The 15,533-nt window shown below is 45.0% G+C and overlaps 1 protein-coding gene across 6 annotated transcripts in view; it reads right to left on the bottom strand.

The window, feature by feature from the left end:
• Positions 1-558: 558 nt before the first annotated feature.
• Positions 559-15,533, bottom strand: part of Shld1 (shieldin complex subunit 1) — a 70,663-nt gene continuing 55,688 nt past the window's right edge. For 5 of the 6 annotated variants that reach the window (XM_039106576.2, NM_001399552.1, XM_008762239.4 and 2 more), the window contains one exon: positions 559-1,666. In XM_039106576.2, coding sequence (XP_038962504.1) covers positions 1,224-1,666 — 443 coding nt within the window. In that variant the 3' untranslated portion in view covers positions 559-1,223. Of the gene's footprint in view, positions 1,667-15,159; positions 15,309-15,533 lie in introns of those variants that run through there. The other variant, XM_063284551.1, reaches the window with a different exon arrangement.

Raw genomic sequence — 15,533 nt, 5'->3', positions numbered from 1 at the left:
TGCTCCAGGCAAGCATTGGCACTGGGGCTCAGGGTACTGGGGACAAGAGCAGGGGAGGGATGAGGGGTAACCCTTCAGAGCAGGGTGGGGAGGAGGGGCAACCCTTCAGAGGTGCTGCAGTGGACAGAGGGCAAAAGTAACAAGGACAAGGAAAAGACGCCTGAACAAGGGATTCCTTATTCCCACTAAGCACAAATAAGAAAGGTCACATGGCCACCCTTACATTAGGATTGTGCTCGTGCATCCTGGGGAGCTCAGCACCGTCTCCTTCCCTTCCATGCTGCAATCTAGTAGAGATGAAGAACCCTTTGTGTGTGAATTTTAGCTTTGTAGATGGAATTCTAGCTTTGAAGAGGAGCCAAAGGTATGATTAAGATGTGACACACTGTTGGAAGTGTATTTAAATCTTTACATTGCTTTAGGCCAATCAACTGGTACTCACCTACAACTGGGTAAAATTGTTACTCTTGATTCAGCACAGAAATGTCTATCCTCAAAACACTCATCCCCCAGAATCCTGTTCTCTGAGGTTTGTTCTCCCAGGAAGACAGTCAAGGATGCAGATACAAGAAGTTTATTTAAAAAAGGCCCTAGAACTAAACCAACAACCAACAAGTACACATGAACGGACCCATGACTCTAGCCACATATGTAGCAGAGGATGGCATTATCCAGCATCAATAGGAGGGAAAGCCGTTGGTCCTGTGAAGGCTATTTCCCCAATGTAGGGGAATGCCAGGGTGTTGAGGTTGGAGTGGGTGGATGGGAGCAGTCTCATAGAAGCAGGAGGAGGGGGATGAGGTATGGGAGAGGGGAAAAGAGATAACATTTGAAATGTGAATACATAAAATATTCAAGAAAAATAAATTAAAAAAAAAACGAAGAAAAGAAAAGGCCCTAGAGATACCAGTAGGTGAGTGGGGGAAGGGATGAACTCAATCAGGGAAGTGATTTCCTGCCAAAGTCCCAGCTCTGGCCAGGTCACCAGGACAGCACTCAGGAGCACTGACTAAGGCAAGAAGCTCGGCTAGGACTCGACCCTAGTTGAATCAGTAGCAGCCTTGGCCAAGGTGAGTAGGAGGTAGCACACCAAGGTGCTTACTGGCTCCATCAAAGCTTCTCCCTGCAAAGCTTACGGCTAATGGTGGAAACAGAAAGATGTGCTACACACATCCATGGACTCTGGGGAGCAGGTGACAGCACTTTCACAACATCAGCACCAGCTATGAGTCTTTCATTATGGTCTGTTCCAAGAGAAAACGAATGACCTCTCTTGACAGTCCTGGGGTGGGCTCTTCATCATCCACAGAGCTGCCTTCTTGCTCTAGTGGGTAGAAGCGGGTTTCCCTGGAATGCCGCTGTAAGGTAGAGCAGCCATCCCGGCTGAAGATGACCCGGGCCATCTGGAAACTGCGGAGAGCATACTTTTGGCTCTCCTGGCCCTCGAGCTCAGAGATGGTCTGAGACAGGCACTGACACACAGGTGCAGAGAGCGGATCCCCAGAGCCTGGCAGTGGTTGGGCAAATGCTTCATAGAATCTATCCAGGGATTTCCGAAGTCCATCCTCCTCTTCGTTGGTCTCCACCTGGCCTTTTGAAGAAGGATCAAGCCAGAAGTTCTCAGAGTCCCAGGAGCCTTTTTGCTCAGTAGTTAGAGAATTGCTATCTGCAAGACAAAACACATTCCAATACTCAACATGGTCAGTCAAAAGTGTCAGAAAGTGGGCTGGTGAGGTGGCTCAGTGGGTAAAGGTATTTGCTACACAAACCCAATGTCCTGAGGTGAATTCCATAACCAAAGACGAGGTGGAAGGAGAGAAATGACTCCTGCAAGCTGTCCTCTTACCTCCACATGCACATGTAGCATGTATTCCCTATGATACCATGCGCACATGCAGGTAAATTTTTAAGACCAGAAATCAAACCAACAGTACAAATGCCTCTCTTCATCTCAATACACTTACTACTCCCAAGATACTGACTGTAAGCAGAATCAACTGATTTCAGAAGCATTTCCCATTGGGTTATGCCACATGCTTGCTCTTATGGAGAAGACTGTCTTAGTTAGAGTTTCACTGCTGTGAAGAAACACCACGACCATGGGAACTTTTATAAAGGAAAACATTTAATTGGGGGTAGCTCACAGCTTCAGAGGTTTAGGCCATTATCATCATGGCAGAAAACAAGGCTGCATGTAGGCAGACATGGTGCTAGAGAAGGAGCTGAGCGTTCTATATCCTGATCCACAGGCAGCAGAAGGAGACTGTTAAGTCACACTGGGTATAGCTTGTGCATATCAAACCTAAAAGCCTGCCCCCATAATGACTCACTTCCTCCAACAAGGCCACACATACTAATAGTGCCATTCCCTATTGGCCAAGCTTCGAAGACGTGAGTCTATAGGGGCCACTCCTATTCAAACCACCACAAATATCTAGCTTGCATGGATCAAGAAATCTTTTTATTTTATTTATGTGTATGGATGTTTTGCCTGCATGTATGTCTGTGCACTATGTATGTAGTATGCAGTGCCTAATGCGACCAGAGAAGGGTGTCAGATCCCCGGGACTGGAGTGTGGTGGTGTGAATGAAAATGTCCCCATAGGCTCATAGGGAGTGTACTATTAGGAGGTGTGGTCTTGTTGGAAGAAATGTGTCACTAGGGGTGGGCTTTGGGGTTTCAAGTGCCCAAGCCAGGCCCAGCCTCTCTTTGCTGCTACCAGCCAATCCAGATATAGAACTCTCAGCTACCTCACTCCATGTCTGCCTGTGGCCTATGATGTTTCCCACCATGGTGATGATGGATTGAATCTCGGAACCTATGAGCCAGCCCCAGTTAAGTGTTTTCCTTCATAAGTCATGGAATCTCTTCAAAGCAATAAGAACCCTAACTAGGACATGGAGTTACAGATGGCCATAAGCTGCCACATGGGTACTGAAAACTGGACCCGAGTCCCTTGGAAAAGCAGCTCATGCTCTTAACATGGACAAAGATGGCTGAGCTATTGTTTCTTTTCAGCTTGGATCAGGAGTTCCTAGCCTGGGGTTCCTATACATAAACTCATGGAGGCTGAAAACAAGATCCTATCATTTCTACCTTCCACTGGAAATTTAGCATTTCCTTCTATGATGAGTGTCATTCATGAAGAACAGCGTTGGCTGTAGTCTCTTTGGACAAGAGAGCTGCCGAAGATGGTGGACTCTCGGCCTCCAGTATGACTGGTTAATTCACCTACTTATGGCATTTTATATCAACCTGAACATAGCAAAGCACACTGCTTCGACACCACCAGTTACTAGCCTGATGCTAGATAATGTTCGTGCATTTATTTAAAAGCATATTTCATCACACCACTCATTTGTTCACTTAAGAGGCTTCTAGGTGGTTAGATATGGAGCATGGCAGATGCCAGTCTTTCTAGTCCAGATGTCAGAGAAACACATGGGGAGGATTTTCTAACTTGTATTTTCATAAGTAACAAGTCCATGCAGACCAAGAAAAGACTGACAACTGCAGGAGACAAGCCAACCCTGAGCAATGGGAGATTTAGAACTGGATCTCTGGGACATAAAGTACATTACTGGGACAATTGGAACACTATGAACAAGGGCCACGGGCTAGACAGTCGTAAGGCATGGCTGCCGACTTTCCAATGTGACAGGTTGATTGTAAGAGAATGTCTCAGTTTGTAGGATAATCAGGAGGGATGGGCATCAGGCTGCTAGAATTTACCCTCAAACAATTCAGAGGGCTAGGGATGTCCCATCGTTGGTAGAATGCTTGCCTAGCATGCAAAAGCCCTACATTCCGTCCTCCGCTACCCTAGTCAGGTGGTACACCCCTGTAATCCCAGCATTCAGAGGTAGAGGCAAGAATACCAGAAACTCAAGTCATCCTCAGCTTCATAGTGAGTTCAAAGTCAGCCTAGAATATGGGAAATGTTGTCTTAGAAAAATCAAAACAACAAAAAACTTAAACCAACAACCCCTCCCAACATGAATAATTCACAACAAAAAGTTCTTTGTATTGTATTTGCATGCATTGAGCTTGAGACTGTGACAAAAAAAAACTTTTAAAGCAAAACTCTAGAGAGAACTGCAAATACTTCCTACTTTAAACAGCTAACCAAATAAAAGCCCAGATATTAGCAAGCAAATGCCTTGTAAGTGGTGTTGATATTAAAAACCAGACAAGGGGGGATGGGAGCCCACAGTGGCGGAATGAGGTGTCCCTTGTTGCTGTCCCCTAGACTGGGAAGGCAGGAAGATGCAGAGGCCGGTTGTTGGGAAGGAGCAAGGAGATTCCCAGAAGACACTTCCTGTCACCCCCTGCCTGAGGTTTCTTTCCCATGGAATGTCCTGTCAATTACTGCCAATATGCCCAGACACACAGGGTCCCCGTTCCGTGTGCACTTCGTTTTATTATTAGTTACATGCATGGATTAGTTACATGGGTGTTTTGTCTGCATGTCCTGTCTGTGTATTCGGGTGTGCTTGGAGCCTGATGAGGGCAGAATGGGATCCCTGGGTCTGGAGTTACAGAGTCATGAACTAGTAGGTTCTATTACCAGACAACAGACAATTCACAATGTCCATCTCTCACCAGATTCTACTATCCACTGGGCCAGAGCCCTTATGAGCTAACTGTCTCTGGAAATGTTCTCATAGACACAGCCGGAGGCGTCTCTTATTACAGAGGTGTGCTTTATGACTGTGGTGGTTTGAATGAGAAATGTCTCCATAGGCTCATATGTTTAAACACTTGATCCCCGTGGTGGCACTGTTTGGGGGAGGTTATAGAACTTTTAGGGAAGTTGGTATGAGAAATATCATTGTTTAATCAAAGGTAGTTAGTCTGGCAAGGACTCAAGTTTACTGACCCCGAATCCCACCCCCTGACTTCCACCACCTGCCGTGTATCTACTAGCCAATCAAAACAGATTGTAAAGTCAAGCTCCTGCCAATGAGATGAGGGGCATTCTCCACCTATGTTGTGAGTGTCCCTGTGACCACCACACTCAGCACAGTAACTATCCGTGGAAGGCCAGAAGGCAGTTCTGTTAAACACTACTCCGTCTACTCAGTAGCCAGTGTTGGTCCAAATTTCAAGAGGCTGACCTCAATTAGGTTGTTTCAGGCATATTTAAGCACAGCATAATTTGGAAAAACATTTCCTGATGATAAGTAATGCAATCCCATGTGCACAACAAAGCTTAAGACATGGCTACATTGAAAGTCTTTGTAAAGTTCAAGTGACATTGTCCACAAAGATGGGTTCCGTAAAATGAGAAAAAAGGCTCAAGATAAGGTCTGGGGAAGATCCAGTGTAATCCAGTGCCACACACATGACACAATGGCCACCAGGCTGCTAACCAGACCCGCTCCAGACGCTGGCCCAGAAATCAGGTTGTATATCTTCCCTTTGAAGACGCAACCCCATGTTTTTAACATTCCTGGTTCCCTTTGTGCTTCTCTGTGAGCACAAGGACCTGCAGCTTCCTGCACTGTCGGGGATAAAGGGTGAGCCACGCTGCCCAGGGTGCTGCTCTGTTTGGATACCCGTTTTCAAGGTGAGTCACCTTGCTCAGACACTTTCCCTGGGAATGTTTCTCTGTGCGGTATGGAGATTGTTTATTCTTTGTTTCTAACAATGGGCTTTGAGTTTATAGTCTCTCCCTTCTTCCGACTCACTTTCTCAGCTTCCTGCTCAGCTACTCTTCCTGCGATCAAGTGTCCCACCATGATGGACTCATTCCTCTGGAACCATAGACCAAAATAAGTGCTCTGGTCTCTAAGTTACTTTTGGTCATGGTGTTTGATCACAGCAACCAAAGAGTACCTGACGCAGGTGCTCTCTTCCCTAAGCTTCTTCTAGGTGTCAAGATTTACTATTCTAGAACACATGATTTCTTCACATGTATGCATGCTTGGTTCCTACAGCAGTTTTTCTGTGTCTCTTTTCAGATATGAATTTCTCACCTAGTTTTCAGTATCAGCCAGAATGGGTTATGTTTTGCAACATAACAAGTGTTACTAGACTTAGGGATCATAGCCTGCACTCTAACAAGCCATGTTTAGTCACTCATCCTCAATAAGCCAGTTAAAGGAGTCGAATTAATAGTGAAAAGCAGAAAGGAGATTCAGTCAATGTGGCTACCCCACTCTCAAGTCTAGCTCTATGGCCCTGACAAGGGGGTAGAGTTTAAATAAAAGCAAGAAGTATTCATAACTGAGAAGTCCTGTCACTGCCTATGTTCTGAGCTGTGTACAAGGTCAGTCTTGTTAATTTCTTCAGGAGACAAATTCCTCTTCTGGATGATCCCCCAGATGTCAGCCATTTCTCAGCAGGAGGTTCCTAGGTAAATTTCTGGGGTTCATTATTTCAACAGTCAGGCAAAGAAGGGGTTAAAGTGTCCTCTAAAATATATTCATTCCTGCTAGACAGGCTGTCACATAAGCAAGCACCAAAGTTCAGGGGTGTAAAACAGCAAAAACGTTAGCTCTCGGGTCTGTGGGATGTGTCACATGAAGAGTATACACACATATAAGCAGATCTGCTCGTCTGACCCTTACTCCAGAACCCAGTCTGACAGACCAGTTACCTTAATGTAACTGACTATGATGCCGGTAAGAACATGATGAAGCACTGTGCCCAGGAAGCCTGTTACTTCAGTTTGTATTTCATTGACCAAGCCTGATTTCAGATGGATGTGTGGGAAACTATTGTGTAGGGTCAGGCAGAGAATCCTAGTGAACGGCGACTCAGCAGACACCATCCCACAGCATATTATTTAAAACCACATTTCCCAATTTATCAAGAGCCAAAATGAATGCAAAAGTGTCAACTGTTCCAGGAACATTGACCACTGAGGAACCAAGCAGGCACCTAGAGCATGACTTAGCTTGATTTGCAGAGGCTTGGATCCGAACTAATGCTTTGTAAAAGCCCAGTTCCAGCCAAGACCTGCTTACAGCTTTTATAGGTTGGATAAGTGTTGAAACTCTATGGGACTATCTGAAGATGGAAATTTCCATCACCATCTAGACATGACTGCAAGAACAAATATTGCAGGAAACAGTTCAAACATCCCTTCTTAGCAAACAGGATCTGTGGGTTGACCAGATAGAGGTAGTAATCATTTCTTACGGCCATTTCTTGCAAGCATTTTGCTTTAGTTACTATTAAATTATTGTGAAAAGACACCACCATGACCAAGGCAACTCTTAAAGCATTGAATTGGGAGCTTGCTAATAACATTATTAGAGTTATTCCATAATCATCAGGCAGGGAAGACAGATATGGTGCTGAAGCAATAGATGAGAGCTTTACATCCTCATCTGCAGGAAGCAGGCACAGAAAAAGATATTGGGCCTGACATGACATGGACTTTTGAAACCTCAAAGTCACTCCCCACCCCACCCCCAACCCCCGGCCATGATACACTTCCTTCCATAAGGCCATACCTTCTCCAACAAGGCCACACCTCTTAATCCTTCCCAAACAGTTCAGCCAACTGGGGACTGAGCATTTAAATATATGTGCCTGCGGGTGCCATTCTCATTTAATCCACCACACATTAACCTTCCCAAGATAAGAGGTAGGGGTTAGAGGAAGCTAGCAGAACTCAGCATATTTAACTCTTTCAGAAGTAAAACTTTAAATCCTTCTATTTCTATACAGTCCTGTAGTTTCTAGGCAAGGAATGTTAATAGGCTGTCATAATACAGTGTAGGAATGTGATTTTGTTGTACAAACATAAGGTTTACTAACATGTATGTATGTATGTATGTGTGCATGTATGGTGCCCACAGACAGCTTTCTGCAGAAATTTGTTAGGTTGGGGTCTCTCTCACTGAACTCCAGACAGGCATCCTTCTTTCCCCTTTTTACAGTGGGCAGCTCTTCTGCTCCCATGCTGTTCTTCTGGAAAATGCTGGAGGGGATGACCCCTTGTCATCCTGTGAGCATCGTGAGTCCTCTTTCTATTTGTTCCTTTCTTCCCCTGTATAACACCACCGCCTGCACTGGAATTCTAAAGCAACTTATATCCTATTAATGTTATTCAAATGAATCATAAAACGTGAATAAGTCTGAGCCTCCTTCATGCCTAGCAACCCTGCCACCCACAGTCTATGTTCCTTAAAAATCAAAATCACAAAGAGGGTGTGTGGATGCCAAGCTATGAATTCAAATGAACAAGGAGAATGGCTGCCTCTGGGTCAGGAGCTTTTGAAGCTAGGCAGTCTCTGTGGGACTGGTTTACATCGGAAAGCCAAAGCTGGATGAATCATGCAGAGGGAAGTGGCACCTGCTGCTGCCACCCTTCATCTTGATGAGCAGATACACCCGGTGACAGAGCCGCTGCTGAGGAGGAAAGTGGGAGCCAGAAAAGGCCAAAGACATGGAGACAAAGCCCCGCATGAGGGCCAAGGCAACCGAATCCCACCAGTGTTCTGAATCCTAAATTATCTTACAAAACCGTATGTTAATCTTAAGGAATTAAAATGTTCCAGGGCGGGGTTGGGGATTTAGCTCAGTGGTAGAGCCCTTGCCTAGCAAGCGCAAGGCCCTGCGTTCGGTCCTCAGCTCCAAAAAAAAAAAAAAGAGAGAAAGAAAGAAAATGTCTCAGTGTCTAGAAGTGTGTGCTGTATAAACCTGATGGCCTGATTTTGATCCCTGGATCCTATGGTGGAAGGAGATACACTGCTCCTGAAAAGTATCCATTCAACTCCACACACATGTACATATGTGTATCCATGTACACACACATGCATGTTTGTACCTGTGTAAAATGAGTTTTGTTTGTTTTTGCAAATATAGTTGGCTCAGCAAGGAGTCCCTGAAAAATGCAATCTTAGCCGAATGTGGTAGAGCACTGAAACCCCGTCTCAAAAAAAAAAAAAAAAAAAAAAAAAAAAACTCTCGCAAATAGTTCATAAACGTTCACTTCAGGGCAGAAGGGATGGCTCAGCAGTTAACAACACTGGCTCTTCTACGGGGTTCTAGTTCAGCTTCCAGCACCCACAGGGTGACTCACAAGCGTCTGTAGCTCAGTTCTAGAAAATCTGAAGCCTTCTTCTGGTCTCTGTCAGTACTGCAAGGACATGCTATAGACATTACATACACGCACGCAGAACAACCAGACACTGCAAACACATGCTATAGACATTACATACACACAGGCAGAACAACCAGACACTGCAAGCACATGCTATAGACATTACATACATGCATGCAGAACAACCAGACACATACAATAAAATCTTCAAACTTTCAATTCAGCATGTTGCTCAAATCCCACAGTAAGGAGCCCTTGTGAGAAGGAAAGAAAAGCAAGTTATTGGGATCCTAGGTTTCTTGTGTGAGACACATTCTCATGGTGCCTAGCATGTACCACTGTTCGTGGTTTATCCTGTGCTGGGGTTTAATCCAAGGCTTCTTGCATGCAAGGTAAGCTCTCTGCCAAATGAACTTCCTCCGACACTGCTACTCTGACTGTGAGTTTTCCTCAGCAGAGTGGGTTAAATGTGAGCTGCCAATTAAGTTGATGCCTGAGCTTTAACCTTAATTATAAAACGAATATAAGCAGCTCAAAAGGATTGTTTTACTTTTACTCATGTGTATATATGTGTGTCTGTGCAGGTATATGCGTATGAGCTGTGGAAGCCGGACAGACGGCTTTAGATTCCCTAGAACTGGAGTTATAGGCCGTTATGAACCACCTAGTATGGGTGCTGGGAATTGAATTTGGGTTCTCTGCAAAGGCACTATGGGCTCTTAGCTACTACTTGAGAGCCAGCAAGATTGCTCAGTGGGTGAAGGCACTGAGTTTGATCTCCAGGGTCCACATAGTGGAAAGAGAGAACAAATCCCCACGAGTCCTGACCTTCATAAATGCCATGGCATGCACGTGTGTACACAGCCACAATAAGTAGATTAAAACTTTACACCAGAAACAGCCTGCTCGTAGGCTCCTCTGAGATCTTCAGAAGAAGCATGTCCCACTTTGCTTCCCAGGTCTGACTTTTCTTAGAGCCTTCACCATGCCGATTGTAGTGCCGAGACCAAAATCCTCAGACTAAAATCCATGCTGTCTGCCCAGTCTGACTGCTCATGGCTTTAATAAGTCTTCTAATAAACTGCTTACCCCCAAAGACAATCTATCTCAGTGGAACCCCTGGAGCCTGCACCCAAGACCTTTCCCTCTCCACCTGAGATTGCTATTTTATACAGATGCAAGACAGACTAAAAGCACGGGTATGGCTTCTCAGAGAAGAGCTGTGACCGTAAGTCACATCCAAGTATGAGATGGGTTCTTCAAGGGAGAGCGTCAGATCGTCTTTGTCTAACAGTTATTTTTACAATCGTCATATATTGTGGGTTTTGTGGGGTTTAAAGCTACTATCTTTGAAGAATTGCTAAGAAACATAAATAGGCTCACAGAATGATTCCTTAGGGCCCTAGACCAGAGATCACAGTTGATGAACTGCCCAGTATTCAGGGAGGTAGGACTTCTCTAATATAAACAAAGTCAATAGTCTTGGCATTTCCAGGAAATGCCTGAGAAAGGAATAAGGCCGTGTGCATCATCATATACACTCAGGCCACCGGCCTGGGTCATCGATACTTGAACATCCAATACAAAAGGCATTATCATCTCTGTGTCAGCAGCCTTACAGCACATGGTAACTGTGCTGGAATTCTTGTTTCTCAGCTGTAAGAGGCTCACCAGACTCCCAGAGTGAGGGGCTCCTTGCCTTTCCCATGTCCCCATAATTTCTCTCTTTCCATATTGCTTCAGATCTGCAGGCACAGATTCAACTGTGAACAAATGGGCTCTAATGCATGTACAAAAGAGCCCAGGGCCCTCCTCAAAGTCAGTGCCCAGCCACCCATGCTCTTATTTCTAAGACTCTGACACTGCTCCGAATTGTCAAAAATTGTCTTCAGTCCTAGAATCTTTCGGGTGTCCTTACTAGTCACAAACCACAGACCCAGGGGATGGCACTGCCCTTTTAGAAGTGGTCATGAGGCATCAGTGTTGAGATCTGGTAAATACTATAGATGACCAGGAAGACAGCATGGCCCGTGGTGAGAAGCAAGGAGTTGACACAGAAAGGAAAGGGCAGTTTAATGCTTCAAAAGCTAATTTAAAAAGCAGTCCTCACAATATCGGTTGTGTGCAATGCCAGGCAGCAATGTGGACAGGCTTCTAAATGGTTACCTTGTAAGGTGGATTTCAGTTCTGGCCTTGTAAAAGTTAGTTCATGGTCAAAGATCTGAAACCGGAATGTCTTTGTCTTGACAGAAGAAATGCTGGTAAATCTAGGAGAGGAGCCATGTGACCTTGGGCAAATTACTCAACACCTATGAATCTCAAGTTTCCACCTATAATGGCAGCCTATAATCTAGACAGCAGGGCTGCTCTAAGCACTGAGTGAGCTATTAACACAAAGCCTAATACATATCAAGTGCTCAAGGAGTAAACAATACTTCATAATTATTGATACAGTAACAAGAGCAGAAGCCACAGTAGATTTGTTACATGTGAAAGTCAGGGAGTTTGTCACTTAACATCTAGGACTTGAAAAGATAACTTGCACATGCTCCTGAGTGTCTCCTAGGCTGACAGAGGCTATGGTAAGGAAACATTTCCTTGTAGCTGCTGGCCCATGCTGGGAAGGGATGAGTCACAGGGAACATTACCCAGCTCCAGGCAGAGGTCCCCAGAGCACCCACTGCAAAACAATCGTGATCCCAGTGTGGGTGGAAACAGCAGGTGCCTTAGTGTGTGGGAGAGTCACACACTGAAGCTTGAGATGGCAGAGCCCTCCCGTTGTCCCCAAGCCACTTCCCCCACAAGACCCCTGGAAGACAGCACCTGGGTAGGTGAGATTGAAATGGTTATGGGGAGGTTTCCTCTGTTTCAACCCCAGCAGTGAGCTCTGAACCCTGAATTTGTTCCCCCAAGAATTCGTATGGGGTATAGTCCAGGCAGAGAGGAGTTAATTAGAGCCGGTGAGGAAGCTCCTTAGAAAGGGAGTGGGCTCAGTGGATAAGAGTTCAGAGGAGCTGAGTTCTGTTCCCTGCAACTATTTGAGCAGATCACAGCAGCCTGTAACTTCAGTTCCAGAGGATCTGGTGCCCCCTCTGGCCTCAGAGGGCAGACAGGCAGACACACAGTCAGGACATACATACATACATACATACATACATACATACATACATACATACATACATACACACACTTACATACCATACATATATACATACATACCATACATAAATACATAAAAACATAAACAGGAGAAGAGTGGGTTGAGTCGAGAGACAACTGTCGTATTGGCAAGTGTAATAGTTAATACTGACCACTTGACAGGACCAAGAGGCAAACCTCGGGACATGCCGGGAGGTTAATTTTTAAGTGTATGAATGTTTGCCTGTATATATATATATATATATATGAACCATGGGTGTGCCTCCTGGTGCCTACAGAGGTCAGAAGGGAGCATCAAAATCCCTGAAACTGGATTAGAGATGGTTGTGAGCCAAGTGTGGGTGCTGGGAACTGAACCTGAGGTCTGTGGAGCCATCCTGCCAGCCCTGTGAAGGATTATGTTGATTGGGTAGCAGCATTTCCTGGGCCAGGGTCCGATACTTTGTTAAAAAGGAGGGAGCTGCCCTCTTCACACATGGGAGCAGCTGTTTAAAGCTCCTGCTTCCTTGACTCGGGTTGTGCCCCAGACACTTTCCTTCCTGCAGATGTTTTTGTAGGAGTATCTTGTCACAGCAACAGTTAAGTAACCAGGGCAGCAGGCACAGGGCTTGTTCCAGCTCCCTGTGGCCCCTTCCCCTCCCCCATGAAGGGGAAAAAAAAAACCCTCCAGCATTGACAGAAGGCCTGCTGATGAGTCAGAACAGTGGAGAGTTAAATTTAAAGTTGCTCTAAAGGCAGACTCTCCTCAGCCCCCTCCCCTCAGCCCCCCCCCCCCACTCACCTGCAAAACTGAGGAAGCTTTGAGCCCTCCTTTCTGCACCACAGAAGCTTTGGGAAAGCCCCAAACAGAATTAAAACTTACTTAATTCAACCTAGGAGGAAAGCATCGTGGGTAGCAAAAGTAGAGAAGTACTAAGCTGAGGCTGACTAAATGACAGGACACAGGCAAGCCACAAGGGGACCTATGTGGAACTGGGATGAACGTGTGTTAAAAATGTTTCTGACACTTTTTTTTAATGTTGTAGTTTGTTTTAAAGAGGTCTTCTGCATTGCAAAAGCTGGTCTCACACTCACTGGCTGGAGTTCTTGTCCTGCCTCAGCCTAAAACAACAGATAAGAGCCACTTTAACTTTACATTGATATGATGTGTGTACACACACACACACACACACGGCTGATGTAAAGTGTCTTACTCTATCACTCTACACCTTATTTTTTGAGGCAAAGTAGCTCACTGACTATGGAATTCATTGATTTTGCTAGGCTTGTGGGACAATGATCTCAAAGGAGCCACTTGTCTATTCTCCCCACACTAAGTAGGGGGTGACAGCCATCATAGTACACAGCTTTTTACACGGCTGCTGTGGATCATGCATGCCTGGAAGGAGAGAATCAACTCATTTTTAACGTTGTCCTCTACATATGCATTGTGGCACATGTGTGTGTGTATGTGCTTGTACTCACAAAATAAACAAGAAACGTTAAAAATGAGTAGGTAAGTGAGAAAAGAGCAACGAATGTGTCTAATTATAGAAAAATTACAACAAATACTTCAGTAAATAGATAAAGCAGGCGACTAGTCGGAACTCGAAGGAGAATTTGAAAATAGAAATCCAGATTGAGGGGTTGGGGATTTAGCTCAGTGGTAGAGCGCTTGCCTAGGAAGCGCAAGGCCCTGGGTTCAGTCCCCAGCTCCGGGAAAAAAAAGAACCAAAAAAAAAAAAAAAAAAAAAAAAAGAAAAAGAAAAGAAAAGAAATCCAGGTTGAAGATGTTACCTACCTCCTCTTGGCTCCACGTCTAAAGGATGTCTGCTCCCGACCCACTCTATCTCTCCCTCTCTGGTCACTGAATCAGTGTAACAGAGAGTCAAACGTCTCTTGAGTGTGGATAATATTTGAATATTGTCACATGCTATTCTACTTTATTAAAACAGCCTGCCCTCTCTAGACCCAAGCATGCTTGTTTAAAAGTTCCCTCTAAGATCTCTGTCCTGGGACAATGGGCCACTCAGCTCTGAGACAGGAAGAGAAGACAACAGCCCAGGGAAGGAGCAAAGGATCCCTGGTGGAGTTGCTGCTGCTTGTCTGTTCCTCCTCCTCCTCCTCCTCCTCCTCCTCCTCCTCCTCCTCCTCCTCCTCCTCCTCTTCCTCCTCCTCCTCCTCCTCCTCCTCCTCCTCCCACTTCCTGATTTTATTCAACTCTCTAAAACTTTCCTTCCCTTGTATCTCTAGGACTTTGCTAGGGTATGAGCTTTGTCTCAAGATCTGTGAGACTATCACGTAAATTTTCTGTGCCTCAGGATTTGTAAGTTCATTGGGTAAAGTTAAAATTTTTATAAAATCTGTAAAAAGAAAGTTAACAAAACTTTAAATGAAGGGTCGATAGTTAAATATCTACAACATGCTTATAGGTAGCTTGGATTCAACCCTTGTTTGGGGAAACAAATTTTTTTTTAATTTTATTTTTCTTGGATTACATTTCAAACTGTATCCCCTTTCCCCCTCTCCCATACCCCCTTCCCTGTCCCCCTGCTTCTATGAAGATGCTCTCACTGCCACCCTCCCACTCCCACCTCAACGCCCTGGCATTCCCCTACACTGGGGAAACGAGCCTTCACAGGACCAAGGGCTTTTCCTCCTATTGACGCTGGACAATGCCACCCTCTGCTACATATGTGGCTGGAGTCATGGGTCCCTTCATGTGTACTCATTGGTTGGTGGTTTAGTCCCTGGGAGCTCTGGTTGGGGGGCTTGGCTGGTTGATACTGAAAACAGATTTTTTTAGAAGGGGGTGTACATACCCGATAGACTCACTTCGAAGTAAATGGCAATAAAGTGGCTTGACACTGTCTTGGCTGATGACCTCATCAGGATGGAGGCAACCATGTGGCTGCTGGCCATCTTTACTATGGTTATAAAGAGGACTTGACATGTGACTCACCATCATCATAATATGACCACGTGGCATAACCAAATAAAGCGACATCCATATAGAGCCTTAGTCCTTCCGAGCTCTCTTGATTCTATATCCTTTTTAGACTAAGGAGGCAACAGCAGACATGCGGGATATTTTGGATTAGGATGGATTTTTGTATGATGATTTTTGTCCTGAGAGTAAAAATAACAGATGAGGATAAAACCACAAACAAGGTTTTTGAGAAAGAGGACATTAAAACACTATATGTGGATGAATAAGTTATTAAAGCGGCATCCACATGCAAGGATTTAAAAAACAAAAATGCAAAGCTTTGAGGTGGGGGAATGTTGGCAACTCTCTCTTTTACCTTTGTAACGGTCTTGGATATAATGCCTGAG

Source organism: Rattus norvegicus, chromosome 3 (genome assembly GCF_036323735.1).
Source record: "Rattus norvegicus strain BN/NHsdMcwi chromosome 3, GRCr8, whole genome shotgun sequence".
Lineage (NCBI taxonomy): Eukaryota > Metazoa > Chordata > Mammalia > Rodentia > Muridae > Rattus > Rattus norvegicus.
Note: the sequence above shows the minus strand (reverse complement) of the source record. Positions and strands in the feature narration are given on the sequence as shown.